Genomic DNA, 12,351 nt, shown 5'->3' with positions numbered 1-12,351 from the left:
AACACGACTCAACTCGTTTACAGTCTTAAATTAATGTATCCAGATACACATTAATCTACCACCTAAGCAAGTACACCAAAAAACTAAAGAGAGAGAGAGAGGTGAAGATCCACTCCATTGCCACCCTCAACATGACTCAACTTGTTTACAGTCTTATACTCATGTATCTAGATATATGTTAATCTACTACATAGGCAATTACACCAAAAAAAAAATAAAGAGAGGGAGGGAGAGAGAGGTGAAAATCCACTCCATTGCCACCCTCCAACTTTGGTTCCAACCCCCATAGACCCTCTACAGAGTTGGAGGGTGGCGGTGGAGTGGATCCCCCCGCCCCTCGCACTTTTCCTTTTTTGTTATTTTTTTGGTGTAATTGCTTGTATCTGAATACACTTGTCAGATTTTTATTGGTCTGACGTGGACAATATGATGTGTAACAAGTTTTCCATTAAAGAATGAACATAAATATAATGAAGAAACTTATTTGTCACTCGAGCAAAACTCAAGAATTTAATTCTAAAAATTAGAAACTCAATCCTTATATATAACTCAACAAATTCTAGAAAATTGCCCTTAATTTATCTAAAATAAGTAAGTTTAAAGTGGATAGAGCGTCAGAGCCGCTTGTGAACAGGCTATACCTCGGCTCGAAACCAGTTTATTTATTAAATGAACATAACTTGAACAAATCTCCATGCTCGTTTATTAAACGAGCCAAACTCTTATCAACTCGTTTAATTTTATTTTTATTAATGTTAACTTTGTAATGAGAACTTTTTAAGTATTTGAAAATATAAAAAAAGAATTCTCTTCCTAATGTAATAAGTTAAATTATATATAGAGAGAGAGAGAGAGAGAGAGAGAGAGAGTTTGGTCAGCCTTCAGCCCCGGTAGGAGGAGCATTGTGGAGAATATTGGGTTGGCCCAAGAAATTATGAAGAATTATCACAAAAATGAAGGGAAGCCGAGATGCACCATCAAAGTAGACCTGATGAGAAAAGCCTACAAATATTCAGTGGATTGGCATTTCTTGTTGCATTGTCTCTACAGCTTTGGATTTCTCTTAATGGTAGTTGTTGAGATAAAATAATTCTACGATCACAAATGAAGTAGAAAAAAATACTAAAATAGAAAAATAACAAACAGTCACACAAGACACCAAAATTTAAGTGGTTCGACTTAACAAGCTTACACCCACTTGAGGAGACAATACAGGAAAAATTCATTAACAAAAAGTAGTACAAACAAAATCACTCAAACACAAAAATCCCAATACACCCAAGCTTACAAACACACAAAAGAGATATATATATATATATATATTCTCTAAATTCTCTTAGTGCCTTATGACACACCAAACTTGTGAGAATACAAAATGAGAACACTCTCAAGTCTCTCTGTTCTCAAACGGAGCTGCTGCCCATTCTCTCTCAATTTTTCTCTCTAACCCACAAGCCGCAGCACTAATGAAAAGCTATATATAGAAGTAGGCCAAGATTTCACGGTTAAAGAGTTAAGGAATTGAATTCTTCCTAAAAAGAGCATGCTAACTACGTTTTAACTCATAAGTGATCTGTTTATTCTATATGCTAGATATATCTTGAGTGATAAAGCTCGCTTGACATATTTATCAAGGTTAAAGAACTTTAAGTAAATAATGAAAGGGGGTAGAACTATCTAATACATTTTTTTTTAGTGAACGCAAGGGTGGCAAGTGGCAACCTCGGAGATTACTGTGCTTTACGTTGTACTTCAGTCATTTATGTATATTTTTTTTATTATTATTATTTTCATTTGTATTTCTTTCATTTTTTATTTTTTTTTTCGAATTTGCTTGTAATTGCGCAAAATTACTTATTTGGTATCTTTTGAATCAATTTTATGAGTTTTTCAAATCTTTTTTATTATAAAGAAATACTAAAAATAAACCTAATCGAGTCGAGCTGCCCAATTAAGGCTCGCAAGTGCTTTTTAAGTAAGCTTGGGCTCGGATCAGACTTTTTCAAAATGTTTAGTCTAGCTCAAGCTCAAGTGTTTAAAGGTCTTCTTAAATGAGCTAGTCCTAAAATTCCAAAACTCAGGATGACTCGACTTAATTATAGTCCTAAACTCATGTATTCAGATACACGTTAATTTACCACATTGGCAATTACACCAAAAAATAAAAATTAAGAGAGAGAAAGAGAGAGGGGGAGGTGAAGATCCACTCCATTGCCACCCTCCAACTTTGGTTCGAACCCCCATATAGATCCACCTTTGCAGAGTTGGAGGGTGGTGGCCAATCACTGTGTTGACGGGGTTGGTTGAGCTCCTTGAGTTTCCCTACCGGTCGAGTCTTAAAGCATGTTCTCTGTTTTGTGCCTTTGCGTTCGCTTTCTTGGTTTGGTCAGGACTTACAGTTTGGGTTTTATCACACCGACCCAACCTAAGTTGACCAAGTGTATATTTGGTCAATCAATGTCATTTTGTCTGATTTGACTAATATGAGGAGAGCTTATAGCTAGACCATCAAACTTTAGTCCATACTCTTAAAGTAATGATTAAATAATTAAATTTGTTAATTATTTTTAACTTAAATTTTTGAGATAAATAATAATTTAATATGATATATCAAGCTCTACTCTAATTCTTTCCGAGAAACATCTATGAATGCTCAGCCTTGAAAAGAATTTGATGTACATTTATTGAATCGTGGTAACCATTAACTGGTTAAATTTCTTTGCATATAAAATATTGATTAGTTGCAATATTTTCATGTGTAATAGTACGTAGTTGAAAGAAACCAACAATTGAGCTTAATTATTAAGTTATATATTTACTTATATCTTATATTATCAATGGAAGTTAATGAATATGCTAGCAATACGAGGAGAGCTTCGCCATAATTAAGTTCACGGAGTTTATATAGTAGTTTCCATTTTGGGAATAAGTTTCCTTTTCTTGTCCACTGTACCCAACGTCTTTGAAAAGGACTGCATGATATAAATAACTTGAGAGAAAAGTAGACAAAAAAACGTACATTTTCCACCGCTTTTATCAGCCGTAAACAAAAATCGGTAAAGAATAGAGTACTTTCACGTTCTTTTTGACTTGAAATATTTCTTACAAAGTTCTCAAAAATATTGAAAAGGCACCAAAAATCAACAAATCAGTGATTACAGAAACGAGTAAAAGAGGAATTTTACAACTGTGATCAAACAATTAATTTGTGTTAGCAGTACTGGGAATTTTCCCTTTGATCTGCTATACAAAAAAAAAGAATAAATTCAAACCAAAAAAAAAAAAAAAATTATGGGTTTCAGAATTAAAGAATTCAAAACGAAAACTATGCATTGATTCTTCTTCACGGCTAGCTGTGATGTACATTTGTGCAGGTCAGCTTGATTATTTTAGCATCATTTACGCAGTCGTTCCCCGTCTATCTCGAGCAGATTCTCTATCACTGCATCCGAAGCAGATACTAGGAATTCCGACCAATTCCTAAAAACCCAGAAAAAAAAACACAGAGAGAGATCATGAGAGACAACATTAGAGATCATCTTCTACAAAACATGTGAAAGAATCGAATAAAAACAGCAAAAAAAAAAAAAAAGGAAAGAAAGAAGAAGAAATAGAAATGCACCCGCTTGAGGTATCAAAGGTAAGGCCGACGGTATATTTAGCTTCTTCAAGTGCCCGGCTATACCACTGGAGCTCCGACGCCTTACGAGTTCCGTCGTCATGAACCTGAAGCTGCGAAGGTTTCACGTCGCAGAAGATGGGGATAACCCTCTTCTTTGATTCCATTAGAAGAGCGAGCTCATGGAGACAAAAATAGGACTGGCAGTAGCGGGGAGAAAACACGGCGATCCCCAGCTTGCAATTCCGAATACCGGTGTCGATCTTGTCGTACAGCTTCTCCCCAGGTTTCATGTTTTCGCTGTCGAGAAACGGCTTCAGCCGGAGCATGGAAAGGTGGTAGTAGAGCAAACTGGAAATAGTTCTCTTCGTGTCGATCCCCCGGTGGTTTATAAACACATCGCATGGCCGGGATATTGATCGGATTTGGTTGTGGGGGTGACTCGGATGACTAGGAGGAAGGAATTTACGAGCAAAGCTCCTCGCCAAAACTTGTGATCTCTGCATGGCTTCTTTAAGAAGCTAGCTAAAGGTAGTTTAATTAAAAAAGCTTTCTCGTTTGTTTTGAGGTTTTCTTGTTTTTGTTTTGTTTGTAGTTGTCCTGTGAGAGATTATAGGGCGTAGGTATATATATATATATATATATACATATACACGGTAAGTGGCAAGTGGGGCCGACTTGAAAGAGTAAACAACTTTGAATATTTTGACGCGCGCTCTAGCCTTATTTGGAACTCTATTATACGTTTTAAACCTTCAAACACGTTAATTGTGTAATTAAGCATATTTATTTATGGGATCCGCTGAAATGGTCAGTACTCGATCCTACGCCTTTTGCATGGTTTTGTTAATCACAAAAATTAGTGGGTAAGCTCCTTTAGTACGGCGCTGTAATTGCGGCGATTAAAAATTAATTAATATCCACCTTAAGTCACTTTTATCACTTTTATAATTTCTTTGTCCATATACCTAGCTTTTCAATTTTTTTTTGTCTTTTTCTAAGATACTCGGATTATATATACAAGCTGGAAATTAATATTTTGGTAAATTAATTATAAGAAAATTTTACTCTTATTTCTTCTTATTATTATTTTTAATTGGAGAATAGATATATTAAAGGAAAATTCAAATTTGAGGTATTAGTACTAAATTGAGGATGATAAAATCTCTTTTAAGTGATACCGTCCCTAAAGGGTTAACCTTCCACCCATAGGTTTTAGTTTTAAATCAAAAAATAAATTTTGAGGCATTAGAAATTAAATATTAACTTATAAAAATTTAACAAAAAAAAAAAAACAAAATAAAACAAAATCTTGCAAGACTAGAAAGAGAGAGATTTTTCTACAATTTTTTTTTAATAAAGTCACATCAAACTTTGATAGACACTTATCTGACTCTTGACAGTATCATAGTAGGATTCATATTATAGACATATACTGGGGCATGGGGGTCTCACGCTACCCTATCCTACAGGCTATATCTGACATCCTAAATCATGTTTTTCTTTTATAATACTTTCACAAGTATGTGTACGTCTTTAAAAGTTTTCATAGGTTAACTAGCTAGGGCATATATATATATATATATATATATATATATGATTTTTAAACAAACAAATTCACCAAAAGTTTCTCCACAAGATAAGCACTAAGCTCCAAAATCTTCAAATTTTTTGGGAGTGGCTAATCATATGAATATTAAATTATTGGATGATTATTTGATGGTTTGGTGAAAATATTAACGAATATAGATGTACGTCCTAGGTAACTTATGAAATTTTTTGAAAACAAATACTTGTCACTTGTGAAAGTATTATAAAAGGAAAATATACTTTAGCATATGCCCATTTTGGAATCGGGGCTTGACATTGGGTCATGTTTGGGCTTAATTTATATAGTTAGTATAAATAGGGCTAGCAAAACAGGTACCTGACAAGTACTTGTGATCTATGCATGCTTTTTTATAATAAGATTTTAGATTAGATGTATGAATTATCTAAAACCTTATTATAAAAAAATATATACATAGGATAAACGAGTACCTGCCAAATACCTGTTTTGCCAGCCATCACTATAAAGTGGTCCGTCCATGCATGGATCCATACTGAAAAAAAACGTTGCTACTTATCTTGCCTATTAAGCTATATGTACATATATGTACATATAAGAATGTGGTACGTATAAGGTGATGTATGTTAATTTACAGGGCGTTTTTTATAAATGCCTAAAAAGAAAAATTAAATAAATTTAGTGGCATATGTTAGCTAGAAAACGCCAAGAAAATTCCTGGCGCATGTTAATTTACAATGAGTCACACTTTGCAAAACAATGTAAAATTGTTTTTAATTCAATGACTTAATTAAGTAGCGGTTTTTTAGTAGTGACGCATTAATTAAAGCTTGTGATATTGGGAGGAAGAGTTGCTTAACTTTTATTTTTGTCATGAGTGGATAAGGGATATCATAAAATTAATAATTGAGTTCAATTATTTTAGTAGTGACCCAATGAGTGGATTAGGGCATGGATTGGACTTTCGAATATGGCAATTATCATACGTATTTGTATTATCTTCGATCTTGAGTTTCATTGATACCTTGGTGGAGCGGGCGAGACTCAGCTGTGGTCTTGAGGGTGCGCTTGTGGTTTCTGCCATCTAGGTCCCTCTTGAACAATCCCTTGTAATTTTGTGCTATTATGATCACATTCAAGTATAATAGTCACCATTTTGTCTCTCCCTCTAACCTTTTTGAATAGACAAATAAATAAATGCATGTAGGCTGCAGCTCTAATTATATATATGATTTCGACAGTTATATAATATGATTTTTTTTAAGTGTCGTATATGTTTTTTGGTTCCATTAACTAGCTGATGCTTTCGGTGGTTTGCATTTAAGTTAAGTCAAACAAGGTATTTCGGTGAGGATTAAACCCCAACCGACACTTATGCATGCATGTACATTGTAATGCCATGGTGGTTTAATTGTGACACATGTAATCATGTCATGGCCTTCATCGTGAGTCTTGGCTCGTAGCTGGCGGTTGCTTTTCTAATTTCTACGTGGTAATAATGTTAAGTGGAATATCGAATATATATATATATATAAGGTTTAAGGGTTTAAGGAAAAAGAAAGTGAAATAAGTTTTGTTGTAACATTTTAGTGCAGCATTAATAGATAATTAACCCTAACTACCAACAATAAACGCGTCTTGTATATGTGTCGGCCACTTTCTATAAGTCTAATCATCATACTTGTACTCATCGTCTTGGTGGCGGCTATAAGTTTTATAAATTTCGTTTTTTTTTTTTTTTTGTCAAAGAGAGAGGATCCAATCGAGAAGGCTTTTTTCTTTTTCTGTTTTTTCCTTTTATTCGTTCTGTTGAGATTTGTTTTTAACGGTTAAATTAAAATAGCCAAAGTTGCAGCTAAGCAGCCAACCCGTTGTGATTTTTTTTTTTCAGATTTAGTCGTTTCTTAATTCTTATACCTTTTGTTTTAACAATTTGGTTTTTGAAGAATCCCTAAAAAGAGCATGCTAGGTATGTTTTATTTGCATGCTAGATGTGTCTTAAGAGATAAAGCTTCATTGACATGTATATCAAGGTTAAAGAATTTTGAGTAAACAATGAAAGAGGGTAAAAATATCTAACACATTTTTTTTAGTGAACGTAGGGGTGGCAAGTGGCAATCTCGAAGATTACTATGTTTTATGTTATAATTTGTGTTGTATTTTATTCATTTATGTAATTTTTTTTTTTAATTTTTTTCATTTATTTGTAGTTTTATTTTTCTTATTTGTAATTCAATTTTTTTTTTCCCGAATTTGCTTGTTGTTAGAACAGATATTGTCAAGGGGGTCCCCGGGAACCGGGGACACTCCAATGCCAAAGTCAGAAAGTTTCTAAGAGGTATTGTGCTTCAGTGCACAATAATTCAATATTCTCAATAATATGTGTGAGAATATTTCATGATTCAAGATGTTTTAGTACCTTGTGTAAAGGGCCTATTTATAGGCTTGGGGAGCTGAAGTAGACTTGGACTAGATCCTCTTATTTGAATTGGTTTGAGAGTCCAGAGTTGAGATAGAACTCAACAACTATCATGTAGAGATAAACATTCAACATATATCATGTCGAGATAATCTTGAGTAGTCATCTTGTACAGATAAGTAAGATGTCTTTATTCCAATATTATCCTAATTGGAATATATCTGTCTATTTAATTAATAACCCTTGCTTATTAATTAATATCTTCGTGGGCCTATGCATGGCCATTGGGCCCAGAATTTGATAAGCTTGTAGTGTGAATTTATTCCCAACACTTGTGATTGCCCGAAATTACTTATTTGTTATCTTTTGAATCAAGTTTATGAGTTTTTCAAAAAAAAAAAATATTATAAAGAAATATTAAGAAAAAAAACTAAACAAGCTCTAATTGAGCCGAGCTGCCCAATTAAGGCTCGAAAAGGCTTTTTAACCGAGCTTGGGCTTAAATCGGGCTCAAATCAGACTTTTCCAAAATGTTTAGTCTAGCTCAAGCTCAAGTTGAATCGAGCTTATTGGGTACCCAACTTGACTCGATATAGCGTTTTCAATGAGCTCAATCTCCACTCGTATAAAAGTCCTCTTAAACGAGCCAATCTTGAAATTCCAAAACTCAACACAACTCGACTCGTTTACAGTCCTAAATTCTTGTATCCAAATACACATTAATCTACCACATAAGCAATTACACCAAAAAGAGAGAGAGAGAGAGAGAGAGAGAGAGAGGTGAAGATCCACTCCATTGCCACCCTCAATACGACTCAACTCGTTTACAGTCTTAAACTCATGTATTCAGATACACATTAATCTACCACATAGGCAATTACACCAAAAAAAATAAAAAATAAAGAGAGGGAGGGAGAGAGAGGTGAAAATCCACTCCATTGCCACCCTCCAACTTTGGTTCCAACCCCTATAGACCCTCTACAGAGTTGGAGGGTGGTGGTGGAGTGGATCCCCCCGCCCCCCACGCTTTTCTTTTCTTTCTTTTTTTGTTTTTATTTTTTTGGCGTAATTGCTTGTATCTGAATACACTTGTCAAATTTTTATTGGTCTAATGTGGACAATATGACGTGTAACAAGTTTTCCATTAAAGAATGAACATAAATATAATGAAGAAACTTATTTGTCACTTGAGCAAAACTCAAGAATTTAATTGTAAAAATTAGAAACTCAATCCTTATATGTAACTCAACAACTTCTAGAAAATTGACCTTAAATTTATCTAAAATAAGTAAGTTTTAAATGGACAGAGCATCAGAGCCGCTTGTGAACATGCTCTACCTCAACTCGGAACCAGTTTACTTATTAAATGAACATAACTTGAACAAATCTCCATGCTCGTTTATTAAATGAGCCAAACTCTTATAAACTCGTTTAATTTTATTTTTATTAATGCTAACTTTGTAATGAGAACTTTTTAAGTATTTGAAAATATAAAAAAGAATTCTCTTCCTAATGTAATAAGTTAAACTTGAATTATTGTAATTGTGTCTTGTGTGTGTGTGTATATATATATAGTTTGATCAGCCTTCATCCCCGGTAGGAGGAGCATTGTGGAGAATATTGGGTTGGCCCAAGAAATTATAAAGAATTATCACAAAAATGAAGGGAAGCCGAGATGCACCATCAAAGTAGATCTGATGAGAAAAGCCTACAAATATTCAGTGGATTGGCATTTCTTGTTGCATTGTCTCTACAGCTTTGGATTTCTCTTAATGGTAGTTGTTGAGATAAAATAATTCTAGGATAACAAATGAAGCAAGAAAAATACCAAAATAGAAAAATAATAAATAGTTACATAAGACACCAAAATTTAAGTTGTTCGACTTAACAAGCGTACATTCACTTGATGAGACGATACAGGAGAAATTCATTAACAAAAAGATGAAGTACAAAGAGTAGTACAAACAAAACCATTCAAACACAAAAGTCTCAATACACTCAAGCTCACAAACACACAAAAGAGAAATATTCTCTAAATTCTCCTAGTGCCCTAACTTGTGAGAATACAAAATGAGAACACTCTCAAGCCTCTGTTTTTCTCTGAGTTCTCATATGGAGCTGCTGCCCATTCTCTCTAACCCACAAGCTGCAGCACTAATGAAAAGCTATATATAAAAGTAGGCCAAGGCAGCTGCAGCACTAATGAAAAGCTATATATAAAAGTAGGCCAAGGCTTCACGGTTAAAGAGTTAAGGAATTGAATTCTTCCTCTTGAAGAAAGATGCTGCCCTCTCACTTGGTGAATGGTCAAATCAGTATAACTCACATATATATATATATATATAAATGCTACCCGGTCAGGTTGAAGAACTTCACCATGAAGTAAACCTTTGAGAGAAACAAGTCAAAAGGTGTGGCTGCAGGAGAAAAGCCACAAAGTTGCAACCAAAATTAAATGGGGCTCACCATGACTTGTGAAATCAAGTCATCATCGAACAGTAGCCTTGTGGAATATTTCAAAGGGAGTAAAGGGTTGAGGCAGGAGATCCCCTTTGTGCATATTTGTTTGTCATCACCTGGGCTTCTATTTGTACTCCTAAGTTGGAAGGAGGGTTTGGTTTAAGGAGACTTGGATTCATGCTAACCCGATCAAAGGGCGGTGCTTTTGGTTGTTAAAAGTTCATCAAACTTCGGGTGCTCTTGGCATTGTGGTTTCAAAAACAAAGTGTGATTTTCAATCAAATTGCAAAAATTTGATTGTTTGAGATTACGTTTTAAAAAATTGCGGTGCGTTTTCAAATAATAGGTAAGGAGGTGTTTTTTAAAAACACAAAATTTTAAAGGCTAAAGTGCGATTTTAAAGGTTAAATCACGATTTTGTCAAACGCTTAACTGTGTTTTTAAAAATCACGTTTTCAAATCGCATATTTTAAAAGCCGTTACTTTTAAATCACACCTTTTGAAATCGTTAGAAGAAAATATGAAACTGGAAGACTGCTTGACCATTTTTGAGGTACAAGGAAGGGGATGGAAGGCATATTTTCCTTTGGCTAGACTCTTGGCATCCGGATGGTATACTCTATGATGTATAGAATTGATGCGTTGCTATCTAGTGTCCTAAGGGTGCCTGCTAGATCTGAGAGGCTGATAGCTATCCAAAGTAAGCTGCTGGATGCGGAAATGGTCCAAAGGATACTCCTACTTACTTATAAGGGATTCTTCGGGTTTGTGAATTAAAAAAGTATGATTTGAAAATTTTATTTAAAAGACGCAGTTAAGTATTTGACAAAATCGTAATTTAGACTTTAAATTTGTGCGTTTTCAAAAAAGCATGAAAAAATAGGTTTTTTGAGTTTTCAAATTGCAATTTTTTGAAAACGCAATCCTAAATGATCTATAAGTCAAATAAGTTCTCTTTCAAGGACATTTGGAATGCTATTAGAGTGCTTCATCCAAGAGAAGACTAGTATAAACTCGTATGGTTTTCTTTTGCCATCCCTAAGCACTATTTGTTCTTTATGGGGCTAAAGGAGCCTTTGCTAATAGAATATGCATTCTTCTAACCAAACGAACCATAAATGTCTTTTTTGTAGGACTTGTATTGAGTGTAGGAATCATTAGTCGGATACTGTGGCATGTTGTGATGTTAAAATGTCTCCAAACCCCCCTTCTGTTTGGCTGGGAGGAGATTCTTAGCAATGCTTTGAAGAAGTGGACAAGCAAAATTTTGAAGGCTTGGGGGTCCTATGTTTATGACCTATGGAGGTACAGAAGTGCTATTCCTTTTGGAAATAATCCTCTTTCTGAGGAAAGGATTTTGCAACAGATTTGCTGGGAGATTAGGTCCTGAATTGTGGGCAAAGGGCAGTTTAAATCTGCATATTTGTAGGGAATTGGATAGGATAGAAATTTCCTCCAAACCGGTGTGGAGAAAATATCCTCCAATCCATGTAAAATAGTGTCAAGTGTCTATAAACATTTAACAAACACATTAAATTTAGTCTAAATTAATAAACTGATATTAATGAAGTTAAGAATTTAATGTGCCTTTTAATTGTTTATAGACACTTGGCACTATTTTACATGAGTTGGAATATATTTCCTCTATACTGATTTAAAGGAAATTTCTATCCAATTGGATATTGACTCTCATATTCTTCATTGGTTCTACTTTGTTGTGGCTGGCTGGGTCTACTGTGAGCTTAGTATGAAAACACTCTTTCTGTGCAGTTTTGGTTCTGATTTTGTTTTTTTTTAAATATACAAATATTTGAAAAAAAGAAAAAAAAAAAAAAAGGTTTAATTTTTGTTCTTTAAGAAAAAATATAAAAAAAAATTTAAATTTCCCCATCCTATTATTTTTTTATTTTATTTTTGTTTTTTATTAAAGGTATTTTCATCATTGGGAAAGACATTGACAATTTTTAGTAATTACTAATTTGGAAAGACATTGTATCATGAAAGTTTGGGAGGAGAAAGTAGATTCATACTATAAGACAAACATATAGACTAGAGATTAGATTGTTTAGGGAGAATATTGTCAATTGGAAAAGAAAGTAGATTCATACTATATAGTAGTGATTTTTGGCATACTGGCGTGCTTGAACAGTAAGCACACCGGTGTTAAAATATTATTTTATTTTAATTTTTTACTGTTCAAATATTATTTTAATAATATTTTAACACTGGCGTGCTTGATCGCTACTCCATATTATAAGACAAACATATAGACTAAAAATTAGATTG

The 12,351-nt window shown here is 33.9% G+C and overlaps 1 protein-coding gene across 1 annotated transcript; it reads right to left on the bottom strand.

The window, feature by feature from the left end:
• Positions 1 to 3,395: 3,395 nt before the first annotated feature.
• Positions 3,396 to 4,125, bottom strand: LOC132169672 (probable 2' cyclic ADP-D-ribose synthase BdTIR). The gene is made up of 2 exons (XM_059580667.1): positions 3,623 to 4,125; positions 3,396 to 3,480 (listed from the first exon to the last, which is right to left on the bottom strand). Exons 1-2 carry the CDS (start codon positions 4,123 to 4,125, stop codon positions 3,396 to 3,398), a joined length of 588 nt encoding a protein of 195 aa, XP_059436650.1.
• Positions 4,126 to 12,351: the final 8,226 nt, after the last annotated feature.

Source organism: Corylus avellana, chromosome ca2 (assembly GCF_901000735.1).
Source record: "Corylus avellana chromosome ca2, CavTom2PMs-1.0".
Classification (NCBI taxonomy): Eukaryota; Viridiplantae; Streptophyta; class Magnoliopsida; order Fagales; family Betulaceae; genus Corylus; species Corylus avellana.
Note: the sequence above shows the minus strand (reverse complement) of the source record. Positions and strands in the feature narration are given on the sequence as shown.

Bases quoted from the DNA above. Each gene is read 5' to 3' on its own strand.
- LOC132169672 (XM_059580667.1), bottom strand. From the start codon at position 4,125: ATGCAGAGATCACAAGTTTTGGCGAGGAGCTTTGCTCGTAAATTCCTT. The intron at 3,481-3,622 runs GTGCATTTCTAT...CTGGGTTTTTAG, and splicing joins ACCTTTGATACCTCAAGCGG to GAATTGGTCGGAATTCCTAG.